This window comes from Condylura cristata, unplaced genomic scaffold (assembly GCF_000260355.1).
Source record: "Condylura cristata isolate star-nosed mole 26May11 unplaced genomic scaffold, ConCri1.0 scaffold00013, whole genome shotgun sequence".
Lineage (NCBI taxonomy): Eukaryota > Metazoa > Chordata > Mammalia > Eulipotyphla > Talpidae > Condylura > Condylura cristata.
Window position 1 is genome coordinate 48,791,103 of NW_004567114.1, and position 13,754 is coordinate 48,804,856.

General features: G+C 41.9%; 1 protein-coding gene across 1 annotated transcript in view; it reads right to left on the bottom strand.

The window, feature by feature from the left end:
- The window catches only part of NPAS3 (neuronal PAS domain protein 3), an 821,118-nt gene that overhangs the window by 19,913 nt on the left and 787,451 nt on the right, over positions 1–13,754 (bottom strand). Inside the window, exons 8-9 of the mRNA XM_012724628.1 lie at positions 8,537–8,730; positions 3,863–3,969 (exon numbers count right to left, since the gene is read on the bottom strand). Of these exons, the coding sequence (XP_012580082.1) occupies positions 3,863–3,969; positions 8,537–8,730 (301 nt within the window). The remainder of the gene's footprint in view (positions 1–3,862; positions 3,970–8,536; positions 8,731–13,754) is intronic.

Sequence of the window (13,754 nt, forward strand, 5' to 3'; positions counted from 1 at the left end):
AAATTTTCCCTCAGGCCACTCCTGGGTTTTAGAGAGTTGTTGCTGATTTGACCCTGGAAGAACCCTAGGGATAATTCCAGGAAAATTCAGCCCCTTCCATAGACAAAAGACTGGATTTAAAGGACACAAGAGAAAAACTAAGCCTATTTCTCTGGATTAGCATTCGGGGTTTCCCTTTTCATTTTATGGACTAAAGGCTGAGATGAAGTAATAGATGGTCCAACCAACTCTAAATTCAAGGTGACACAGACGCTGTAGGTCATGGGAAAGTGTGGCTCTAGTGAGACCTGACTGAGCAACAGAAGACGAGGGTGATAGACAAAGATGCTCAAATAATCACTATAGAAGTGGTTTAAAATCCAAACTTTGAAAGGATGAGTGGGTCAATTTGACCTGAGGAACCCATGAAAGTGGGTTCAATGACACCAGTAGGTGATTCAGAAAAATCACAGAGCTCTTTGGCCACAGTTTGAAAGAAAAGGCTCTAAAACTCCCACAGCTTGTGCATCTCAGTGTGATATCACTAGCCTACCATGTTGGTATAGATAATGTGATTCTTAGTGATTCTTTATTTTGAAACTCAGTGAACTATCAGGCATCTCATGTTAACCTAGCGGGAGGGTTGATGAGCCAAAGTTTTTGGTTCAATTTATCAGAGTTGTCAAATTCTGGTACAGCCAAGATCCCCTTTTATTTTTCTTCTAGAGACAAGTTCATTTATGGATTTATAGATATCCGTGCTAGGAAAAATATGTAAATGATAAAGATTGTGTTGTGAATTACCCAAGTCTATTGAATCTTTTTTTTAAAAGTTTTTAACCCATAAATTGGAGCATAAGAAATATCATCAGATGTCGAAATATCAGAAATACTATCATAGGACTACAACCTGTCTTTCACGGACAGGACCAGGAATTGTGCCAATAGCTCTAGGAGGAAAAGCTAAATAGTTAATGTGGCTTATTTTTTCACCATCCCTTTGTTTTAGAATTCTATCTTATTCCTTAGTTGATTCTATGTCACCATGACCTTCCCCTGCCAAGAAGGCACCGTCGAGGCATCTTTCAGTAATAGCCCAGGGCTCTGGACAAGCAAGATGCTGTGCTGGCTTTTTGTCTTTTCTCCCAATGTTTGCACAACCAAGACTTATTACATGCTCTGTCATTTTGTGACTAGGCTGGCTTTGGTTTGAGAATTAGGTAAACATCAGACATTCCATCACACAATTTTAGACTCAATCTTACTTTATAATGATGTTAATGTTTATTGTACAAAGCGAGATGCATTTGTATATTTTAGCATTTTATTTCAGTCACAGAATGCAAAACCTGACATTGGCATCAGTTTGATTTTGTGTGTGTGTGTGATTGAAGATATTAAGCACTACAAGAACGCTGAAATTTCAATCTGATTAGGATCAAAATTCTTCAGGATCAAAACACTCTTTTTCCTCCCCCTACAGTTTTACTAATTGTGTGCTACTTGACATTGTGGAGTTATTCCACAGCGTGATAGCTAAATATGTGAAGTGTATTTTACTGTGCAGAATTATCGGCTCATTCTATTTGTTTTTCATGTGTTTAAGGTTATTAAGAGAACTTAAAATTAGAAGTCATGTGTATGAGTTGAAAGAGTGAACTCAATCATTGTTAGTCAGCTAAATCATAAAGCAATAGCCGGTATGTCAATATCAAGTGATGAAAAAAATCACGGAATTTGAAAGCAGGCCCTTCTCTGTTTATTAGTTGGCAAGATACCAGAAAAATTAGGAGATGAGCACAATAGTGAATGACGGAGTTGTTTATTTTCAGCACTCTCAAATTATTCCGGTTACTGAAAATGAGATAAAAGTAGATCGGAGAGAATGGCATCAGACATTTGTTGAAGACCTTTGCTTTATGGGAAAAAATGAACTGCCCTGGCTCTCTGTTCCTGAGGAATTGTGTTTCTTCGAGCTGTAAATCAAATCCCAGAGAAGATAGAATGATGTTTACCAAATAATAACGGAGGATGACAAAGTTCTCTTTTGTCAGCATCAGGTTTCTGGATTTAGACCTCAATTAAGATTCCAAAATGAGAAGGCACCCCCTCTCCCAACAATCGTGGTCTGTGATTGTGTTCTACAAACACTACATTCATTTTTAAAGTCTGAATCTCTGGCATGTATTGGCCCAGAAATACATTCATAGCTTCCTGCAAGGATCCTGATTTTCTCCATTTTCTCTAAATTTCCAGCTACAAAGAACCTCATGGTTCTTTTCAGGAAAAAGCATCATTTTGTTTTCCAATTAATTGAAGAGCCATCTGCTTCTGAGATGCACGACACTATTCGTTCTTAGCAACAAGTGTGTTCCCTAAATCCCTGATGTAAGGTACTGAGGCACGTGTGTACTCTGTATTGGGGGGGGGAGGGGAGAGAATCTGCTGAAGAGCCACTGCTCAGGAGGCTTTGCCCAGAGACATGGCATACACAGAACTTGACACTGAACTTGGTCTCCTGTCACTGGTGCTGCTGCAGGGTTAAAAACACAGTACAAGAGCCTCACACTTTGAGACGGGCTAGCTTGCTCTCTTGCCATTATGTTTTTGAAGATCTGAGTTTGCAATAAGTGAACAACTGCAAAGGGCAGGAAAAATCTGAAACAGCTCAGTTCAACTATGACAAGAAAGGGGAGTAGAAGTAAAATCTTGCTGATTTTACTGAGTGAAAGTTTCCACTCCTCTGTAGTACCTCAAACACACAACAAGTCCTCACTTAAATATCAGTAGGTTCTTAGAAAAGGCAACTTGAATGCTGGTGTGAAGGAAACAAGTTGTTGAATAACATCATTTCATTCAAAGACAGCTGGATTTTTTTTTTCCTCATCAATATGATAGCAATGGCATTGAATGGAATAATGTAACCCAAAGACTTGCTGTATTGAAAACCAGGATTCAGAACAGGGCTTAGAATCTTCTAGAAATATAAAGGCTCTCCTCGTCTTTTGGGAAGAGATTATTGATTGGTCATAAAAAGGATCTCTGGCTGGAAAACAGAAAATGTCAGTCCCTCCTAAATGGTCTGCACAATCAGAGCTGCTTGCTCTATGGATAGTCAGACTCCTATCCAGTGTTAACAGCCCAGTTGAATTTGATGAGGCAAAACTGCAAGTGGACACTGGTGTTCAGATGGCTGCTTTGGTCCTGCTCTGCTTAAATGCCACAGAAGGTGCCTTGGAGGTGAAAGCAAAGGCTCTGTGGGGTGGGAGTTGGCAACCAGATTCAAAGAGCTGAGATTAGTTTCTCTCTCCCAGGAGCTGAGAGATGGAGTGACTGCTCCTCTGAATAACCTTCTTTCTAGAAACACAATGAAAACACATGGTCTTTGAGAGCTGCTGTGTTCATAGGCAGTGCTCCACCCCTGCCTGGGGCCTACCCCAAGCCCCAATTTTTGTGTTTAGTCAAGTAGGAATTTTTATAGGCTCTGGCCTATTTGAACTTGTCCTCTCCCATGTATATTTTGAAATCGAGACTACAAATTTCAGCGTGGAAGTTGCTCTTGAGAAAATGAAAGGGTCAAGAAAACACTTAAGACAAAGTTTCCTCTATCTCTTCATTGGGGGTTGGGGGGAGGCCGGTGAACATAGGAGACCACGAAATCTTGGTGCCTAAAGATCCAGCAATTTCTCTGGGCCTGGGGTCCAACTTTCAATCTCATTCTAACACCAGTTGAAGAGATTTATGTCTCATTTTTTTCTCACTGCACGCTGACGGTCATCTCAAATGTACACAGAAAAAAATGGGGAAAGTCAGCACTGAAAAGAAACAAAGAGCAGAGAGCGGCCACCAGCCAGCCAGCCTGCGTGGCGTGGGAGGTACTTACAGTCCAGGTGGCTGTGCCTGATGCCTTCGACATCTTCTGCGTGGATGAAGTGATAGCACCTCTTCCCCACAATGTCTACAGGGGTCAGATCCATATAATCACTAATCCTACAAAGAGAAGAACACAGGCTGGAATTTCAGAAGTGGGGAGGTTACAGAATCTTTCAAATGACTTAGAAATGGACAATTTTCATTATGTGAGGGGATCAGGGAGGGAAAACCCTTTATGAATAAGATTGCCTCTTAACCATGTAACAGACTTTTTGAAAAGTAGGAAACGTGCTAGATCAAACGGCTGTTTTAATAATGAGGTAGGCTTTTTCTTTCTTTCTTACTTTTCTTTTCTTTTTTTTTTTTTTGGCATTGTCATTCCCATGTAGACAACATAATTCCATGAAATTATTGAGAATCAGTAACAATGCAAGATCCTCATTAGAGGCCACGATAATTCAAGGTTACATAATAAAATAAAAACATGTTATGTTTATACCAAATGATTAGAGACACCTTTCATTTAAACAGATTGGTCTTCTAGTGGGTATTTCCATGAAAAAGGGCTTCAACTGCTTCTTGGCACAAAGTCCAAATTGGCATTTCAAGGGATATAATTTAAATGCTGAGACATACAGATGCCTGGGGGTATTATCTTTCTTAGTCTTAGTCATTTGGGAGCACAGCTTTCCCTCTGGCCCTTTTAACTGAGACTTCGTGGTAGATTCCATACAGAAACTTTTAAACCATTTTAGCATCTCTTCCAGGCCCAGGCACCACAGTACGTGTGTGTAAGCTCTGTCATTGATTGTCCAGACGCCATGTAATGTCCTCAGGCAGGAGAACAGAAAAATAGAACAGAAACTGAAAACATGTTGGGGGTAGGGGTGGGGAATCAACGTCAAAAAGCTCACTGCCCTTCTTCCTGTCCAAGTACAGAGTCATTTCTGTCTGTGTAAAACAGAATCTATCTTTTGTCTAATTTATCCTCTGTTCTGTCTCTATGCTTTTTAGGATAATGGCTTATGATAAATGCAAACCTGAAGTGAATCTTTAGAAATGCCATGTTTAAGAAGCCCTTGAGATCAGTGTAGGGAGTTCCATCTGGCCCGTAAGGCTGGAAGTGAGAAACAAAAGCAGAATAACGGGGAATAGAATTAAAACACACTATCAGTAAGTGTACTTATTAATGTGCTTTAAATCATATTTTTGGCCAGACTAGAGTTCTTGGTAAGGTAAGACTAAAAGAGGCAAGAAAAAGCAGTATTTTTTGAAGATTCATGGTTTTCTGGATGAAAAGAATTCTTCTTCCCAAGTGCAGGTGACACCCCCTCTCTGCATAGGAGGAAACAAGATGCCCTTAAAAGGCCCTCAGTGGTGTTTATGAATTTGCTGGCTCCTCAGAGAGCATTAGATGTCAGCTCTGCCTGAGGGCATTCTAGGGACTGTGGAGAATGGCCCCCAGAGCCCTGGAGAGGGCTTTAGTTCCTAGTTAGCAATTTCCTAATTAAACGGTGAACCCAGGAAAAGGCCACTTGTTTTTGAGAGCAGACATTTTTCAACTTACCCTTTTTTTTAAGAAGATTTATTTATTTGTACATACAGAACTGGGGTACAAGCCAGAGGCTCAGGGGTGGTGAGAGGCTTCACGAGAGACAGAGTGGGGAACAGAACAGGCAGATCGACGAAGTACACTGCTGAGGGGAGCAGCGGGCGGGTCAGGAGAGGTCTGCCACGCCATGTGGTCACCTCTGGGGCAGGCGGGAATCGAACTCATGCGTAAGTGGCTTTAGCTTCTTAGTGCTGTGCTTTACCCCGCTGTGCCACCAGGGAGGGCCCACAACTTATCCTACTTTGAATGAAATTTTTCAAAAACAGTTAAGTACTGATAGGTACCAGAGTCTGTCACCTGGTGAATAAGACCAGCTTTGTGTTCCAAAACTGCTTCACATACAGTCACGTGTCACACAATGATGGCCTTGTCACTGGGCAACTGCCATGGAGTGTAATTACACACCCTGAGATGGTTCCTTCCTACACCTCCTGGCTATAAGTAGAGTCCGCCATCTTGGATACAAGCTGTTGTTGACTAATAGCCTTATGCAGTGTGGGATGGAGGTCAGCCTGAAGGCATCTTTTACATAGAGCCTCAGCTCGTCATGTATAGAGCAAACTGAGAGGCTGGTGAGAGAGGAATGAATGAGATGGATGCAGCATAGTACCTGGCACACAGATACGATGTTTCCCCTCAGATCAAATAAGCCATTACCTCTGATACTTCTAAAAAATTACTATCATCTTCAGTTGCGAAATAATGCTGGGTGGTCATTGGTGAATAAGGGGTTGTGAAAAACATTTTCTTTTTAAGTGGGAAGAAAAGATGCTTAAAGTGGGTCACAGAAAATAGTCTGTTACTAGAATGGCACCATCAGGTACTCAGGTCCTTGAAGTGTCAAAGAAATAACCTGTGATCACACGCATGAAAATTAAATGGTGGTTTGGGACTGGACAGTCATGGGGAGTTAGGTAAATAAGACAAGGCTCCCTTGTTTGGATGGAGTGGCTGAAGGGAGCTGACATGTTTTCAAACAAGCGAAGCCATTGATTTTCTATTTGCCTCCCTGGATTGAGCTCAGTTCCCACCGTTCTACATTTTAATTTGTTGAATAATCATCTTGGTGGGTGTGATAATGTTCTCTCATGGTGCTTAAATATAAAAGGTCCTTTTCAGTGGTTCTTCTGACCAAGTCCTTACCATAGTTTGACTTCTGAAGAAAAATGGAAATTAAATAATGTAGGAAAAACCCACAAAAAGTGGCTGAGTGCAATGGGGTTTTGAAGCTGGCAGATCTGGCTTTGAAGCTTGGCTTTGGGAAGTAGCTTTATCTCTAAGCAGAAACTACCTGAGGGTAACAGAGGGAGGCAATGCTTACCTCACAGAACTCTCTTTTAAATATTAAATGAGAGTGTATATGTAATGCTACCTCTGCACATTGCCATAGTAAGTGCTCAATATACCTTAGTTATCTTTAATATTACATGCTAACTCTAGATAAATCCTCTGGCTAACTCATCATTCTTGATATTCTGTGGCTGTTCCAGAATACCTGAGTATAGAGAATTGCAGTCACAGTGATAAAAAATTTAATAAATCTCAACAAAAAGCTAGAAAAAGAAGTTCTAGCATTACATATAGGAACAGCTCCATATATTTTACACCGCTGAACACTACTAGCTGAGGTAGGGAGCTTTTCCCACTGGTGGATTCTTTTCCGCTGAATCAAATCCTGACCAGAAATGGTAGCTTCTCTAATTTGATCTCAACATCTTTAGCACTTTCCAGTGAAGGCACAGATCTTTCCTTCTCTTGGCTAGACCATGGAGCAGTCAATTACCTGACACTTGACTGTTCTGTTCCCTCATTCCCGTTCCTAAGGCACTTACAGGGCTCTGTGAACATGTTCCCCACTCCCTTCATGCCTGACAATAATCATGAAATAGTCATGAAGGAACCCTCCCAAACTGATCCAGTGTGATTCTCCCAGAGCCACTGTGCGCTGTGGACCACTAAAGCTGACCAACACATGCTCAGCTCCTTGCTGCCCTCTCCCCATGCCCTGTGAACTCGCTTCTTCAAATGAGTCTGATGATGGGCTGGTGACTTCAAGGTGAAAAGTCAGAAGGGGCACCATCCCATTTCCTTGCCCCTTGCTTTGTGCTTAATGGAAAAAAAGAACTTCTTACCCAGAGGTTAAAACAGTCCTCTTATAAGAATTCAGTGTTGAGGAAGGACTGCCAAGTCATTTATAGAATGAGTCATCTTATTTCTAATTTAGAAAAGTGACATCCTGAGGATTACAGGGTTTTACTTCATCGTTTTCCAAATTTTTCATCCTTTTTCTTTGGGACCTCAGCTTCTCATATGTTTTCCTCCTGTGCTGTAGACACTTGGGTCTCCCAGCCCCCTTCATAGCATGAAGCCCTTAACCCTAATGTGGATGGTATTTGGGGGTGCATATTTCCTTTAGGAGCGAATTAGGTTTATAGGGAATCAAGAGGGTAGAGCCCTCTTCTGGGGTTAATCTGCTGATGAAAAGAGGTAGAGACCAGAGCTTCCTTGCTGTGCTCTGCTCTCTTTCTCTCCCCCATCCCTTGGAGAGCACAACAAGAAGTCTGCCAGGAAGAGTCCGGTGCTGCTCTTCCCGCATCCCCCAGAACTGTGAGAGAGAAATGCCCGTACTTGAAGTCCATGTAATCTGCTGAGCCGTCTGAGCTGAAGCGTGTGCCAAGCCAGCTGAACACTGACCATCTTGAGGCTGCAGCCCTGCGGTCGCCGGAAGTGAGTCTGGCTAAGGCGACAGCGCTACATTTATGGCAACATTTTGCCAATGATGTCTCAGTCTCAAGCCTGCTCTCTCTTTGGGCAGCCAAAATGCAACTTAATGATGGTATACAGATGTCTGGGCATCCCGATTCTTTCCGTTGTTGTCCCTAATGTAAATCAGGGCAGCAACGTAAAATTTAAATAAAAAGCATGTTTGGTGTCAGTCCAAGCAGCCATTAAAAATAAGATCAGGATTTATAATGAGCCTCGGTGGGAGAGTAAAGTTCTTCAAATTGCTGAAAACACCAGCCCTCACCAGTGAGCAACAGACAAAGGGCAAATGAAAACAAAAACAAGTACCTATTTTCACAGTAAATGATATTGAGGTCCATATTTACTCGAGTGACGAACATATGGCAGTCGATTCTGACTTCATTGATCGTAGGGGGCGGCAAGGCATGAGCCACGACCACAAGACCCATAATTTGGCTGGGGACGGTCCTCCCGTGGGATAGTGACACCCTTAGTCGAAGCCGGCCTGTTATATGAATCACCTGTAATAGAACATTAAGCATAGAAGACAGTCAAATTTGCATCTGGGATGGAACAGTATTTCTGCTAAGAAATGCAAAACTACATCTGGACCAACCAACATTAGCTCCTATCTTCTGTAATCATAATGACTGTCAGAATGTCCTCAATGTCCTCAAGGCAAGAGACCAAAGAGAACTAATGTTACACTAAGCATTTCTCAAGGCTGTGTTATTATGTTATTACTGTGCTATTGCTATTTTTTTTTTTAGGACTTTTTTTTTTAACATTTAGGGGAAGTTGATAACCATATAACATGACAGAAAGTTGAGGATTGAAATACACAGAGAAACATTTGCATTATCAGTGCTTTGTAGTGGGTGATGTCTGTCTCTCCAAATTTATACTTAGAATTACATGGCCATCTCCTTTTAGAAGTGTGACTCAGAGCTTTCGTTCATTTGGAGGGTTATTCTGCAAAGGTCACAGACTCCGTGACGGAATGACTCAGTGGCGGTGACAGCAATGGCTCCTTTGGAGCACAGATAATGCAATGCCCCCTGCAGTTGAAGGTGGCCGGCCTTTGGCCTGCTTCTTGTTCCCTGAGCTCATATGCAAGCAGGGCCGGAAGACCTGCTGCACTGCTGGCAGCTCAGAGGCACTTGCCCAGAAACTCGCGAGGCTACTGGGCTGTGAATTTCAGGTTTTTGTCAAAGTATTCCACAGGCAGTCCACACCATCCAGGTACAAAAGTCGGCTCCTCATCCTCACAATTTAAAAACGGTGTTGTTTTATTTATTTATTTTTTAAAAGATTTACTTATTTGTTCATACAGAACTGGGGTACAGGCCAGAGGCTCAGGGGCGGTGAGAGGATTCACCAGAGACAGAGTGGGGAGCAGAACAGGCAGATCTACGAAGTACACTGCTGAGGGGAGCAGCGGGCGGGTCAGGAGAGGTCTGCCGCGCCATGTGGTCACCTCCCGGGCAGGCGGGAATCGAACTCATGCGGAAGTGGCTTTAGCTTCTCAGTGCAGTGCTTTAACCCGCTGTGCCACCAGGGAGGGCCAAAAAAACGGTGTTGCTTTTACAAAGGTGTCGTTGGAAAAGTTCCTTTGCACATAGAAAGGAGACATAGTGTCAACTTCCTTAAGTGATGTTTTTGGGGAAAAAGTCACCGAAGAGTGGAGAGTGTGAAGGATTTGTGTGGCTATGCTTTAGAGAGATGGGAAGGCAGGTGTGTGTGGGCGGGGCTCGGTTGTGTGTGTGTGCGCATGTGCGCAGGGTTCCAGCTATGTTCGGAAGTCCATGCTGTGTCACGAGGAGTCTTTCGGAACTAGGTTGTAGAAGTAATCGCTGGGACTCACTGTACCATGGAGCTCAGTTTAGCAGCTAACTGAATTTGTTCTCTGGTTTCCCTCTCCAAATGCATCACCGAGTGCCAAACTCTCTTTTGGGATTCTACTGCTCCCCCTTTGCCATAAGGAACCAAAGTGGGAAGTGGGCTCTTGCCTCCTTGGAACAATAAGATCTAGCATCTGCTCTCCTTCCTAGGGGCCTGGCTGGTCATTCCTTGTCTGTTTTGTTTTTGCTTCCCTTAAATTATTCAATTTTCCAAAAGCAAGCCACACTGCTGTCAGTCAGCAAACAGGATCAAAGCTCCGGGGCTGCTCTTTGGAGTCCTGGCTGTTCTAAATAATACCTTGTCCCTGTCCCACTTCACACTGGAGCCCAGCGCGTCGGATCTGGAAGCAGCAATGAAGGGGATTATTTAGGTTATTTTAGGCGCTGCTTTTCGACCACCCACATTGGAAGTTGACTAAATTCATACTTAATGCACCTTCGCTTTAAGCTTTGGTCAGATGAGATACTTTATGAATATTTGAAAATGTTCCTAGAGGCAAGGATGCTGAAACACCATCACAGACACACATATTTTGCAAGACCTCATTAACTAATAAAGAAATAGCTAAAAGAAATGGGATTAACTTCACAGGAGGGGTGTTAACAGTGCCTGGTCCTCCTCCCAGCTAGGCTTACATAGATGCTCATTTATCATTATCTGTCTTGTTTTATCAGGAACACTCAGCTTCTTGGAAAAACACAGATCTATAAATGCTCTGGAAAATACACACCCAGAAATGATATGTTAAATAAATCCCCACTTGATATGCTATTCCAGAGCTCTTTAAAGGTGCCCAGGCTAGAAAAACACCATAGCAAGGCAGACAGGCTGCTGTGTGGCCGGTGGGGCTGTCTGCACGTCTGATGTGCCTGGCCTCCGACATCAGCTCTTCCCCTGGCCACTGAGATGTCCCAGAGGTTTAAAAGTTGTGTCTGGGGTTTCTAGATTTGCCATGTTTTTACTTTGTTACCCTGGGAAAGTCACTCAATGTCTGTGCACACTAATTTCCTTTTCTTTGAAATGGAGATAATGATTATGGTGTTGTATTATAAAAAGAAAATAATGGATGGGAACACTTTACATTGTAATGAAGTTTACAAATGAACAAATGTCAGTATGAATCTGTTTGGCTTTAAAAATACTGAATAAATGGATAAATACCAATTATTCATCTTTAACCAAGGGCCCAGTAAATTTCAAAGGGTATTATTTGAAAGGGTCATTAAATTTCATTTTTAGAATATTTGGAAAGGTCTATTTTAGCTACTTCTTCTTTTCATTTTTTTTCGATGAGGAAAGAGGTTCTGGAATGTTCATACCATGTCCAGAGTCCCATAGTTTGTAAATGCCAAAAGAGAGCCTGGACAAATAGGTCCTGTTTGTCAGTTTGACTTTGTTAGGCCTGTATGCATTTATGGGCATATTTATATTGAATGGATGCCATTACTACTTTAGGCAATTGTGTGTGAACCTTTTACATTTTTTTCACTTAAACAGGAGCTCTGGTTATTTGAAGGGCTTTGAGTAATAAAACAAATTAAGAAGAAGAAAAAAATACCTAAGGAAATTACCAGTGTAGTTACTAAACAGTTGTCAAGAAATGCCAAAGAACAATCAGTGGATGTTTGTCTGGATGAACGTACATCTGGGGGTGAGTGAGGGTAGGGCTGATGAGAAGAAAGGGATATCTGATAGATCCTGCAATTAATTTGGGGGTTTAAATTGATGTTTTTCCCTAATCCATTTCACAATGCCAATAGTCCCCCACCCCCGATGTGACAGGTTATTTTAGAAACATGTCTGACAGCATGCATTCAAACACAGAGTTGATTTTTTTTTCTACGTTATAGTTGCTTTTATGGTCTGTGATGTAGAGAAACAAGTATTGTCAGCAGGCTGGGTTCTAACCCTGGCCCATTGCCATGCAGATAGGATGCTCAGAGAATTGAAATGATTTGTTTAGTTTCCAGGTCAGTATATTAGAGGTTAAAACTTAGTCCAAAGAGAATAAATATTATGTAGAGGTGTTTTTGTTTTCACTAGGCTATTTTATGGATCTTTAATTTCTAAAACACTTATGTGCAAAAGTGTCACTCGGTGTCAGGGGCCTGAATCAAATGTAAACCCACCCTCAGAGTTTATAGACTACACACAAGGAGGAGACATGGCTAGTTATATGTTGCAAAGTCATAGTGAGGGGCGGTGACACAGTGTCAGGTGAAGAAAGAGGACCTCCAGCCTGTTATGTAGCAGAATCAGCTGTGAAGTTCTATTGTTACCTGCATTTTCTAGGCTCCAATCTCCAGAAATTCCAATTTGGCGTGCCAGGGCCCGGATCCAGCAGTTGTTTGCTTTCTAAGTTTGTAAGGTGATACCTACTACTGGAAAACACCTGGGCAGTGGATTCTCAACTCAGGGGTGATTCTCAACTTTCCTATACATTAGAACCATCCAGGGAGTCTTTATAAAAGTCTTTTCCAAGCTATATCCAAAACCAGTTAAAGGAGCTCCAGGTTTCGTAGCGCTGCTGAGAGGATTACGTAGCAATGCACAGAAGTGCCTTGGCATGTGCCTGGCACATCCTACCTGCTCTACAAAATTTGGGGGAATTTAGAGTAGCTAGAGAATTCTTTTGACTAAATAAGTTAGGAAGGCATTATGAAACTGATGTTAGAGAAGTTGTTGACATCAGGATCACAGAATGGTGAAAGGAATTTCCAAGATAAAAAAAGCTAGATTTCCTTCTATATTCTTGTATTCTATCAGAAATGTCCAGTGCTCAGGACTGATGTCATCAGGAGACAATAGACATGGCTGAAATGACGACAGTTAGGAGGAACTGGCAGTGGGGTCCAGGAAGCGAGACAGCACATGGTGTTTGAGCCCATTAGCAGAATAAGCATGAGGCTAGACTAACTGGCAATTGGGAATGCAAGAGTTGCTGTGAGCCTGGGGACAGATTCCAGGGAATATTTTAATTTAGTGTTTGAGTAGAATGGAGAAATCCTGGATGATATGTCCAAGGGATCACTGGAAAAAAGGAGTTTAGGCAACTAGGGGATGATGGTTGAGGTGCAGCTTTGGAAAGTTACTTTATTTTTTCCTGAAGTGATAGTTGAAGCTAATTCAATGGGAAAATAGAGATCAGAGAACACCAAGGGGATTCCTCCCCACCCCCCCTTTTGAGTATCTGAGGCTTAAGGCCAGTTATATTTTTTTCCAGTTTGAGATTCTCTTACTCTATAGTAGCTATTTTTGTTAAAAAAAAAAAATTCTGAGAGCTCTAAGCCACCTTTTCTCCACCCATAATTCCATTCTGATCTAAATGGCAAGCTTGCTGTGTTGTTACTGACCTCCCTGCTAACAGCCCATGGGATGCCATGGCTTCCTTGTAAGATGAAGTAGGCAAATGGGGAATGGTTCTGAATATCATATATGTATATATCTGTATGTGTGTGTGTATACACATATAGGCCTATATATATTTGCCTAACTATATACACATATATGCCTGATGTTTTATCAAGAGCCTTGATGCAATAAAAAGAGCTTAGTAACTTTTAAAAAAAAGGAATACCATGGAGTAGAAATAACAATGAATTGGAACACAGAATAGCTTTCATGCTGTTTCTGGTAACCTTGG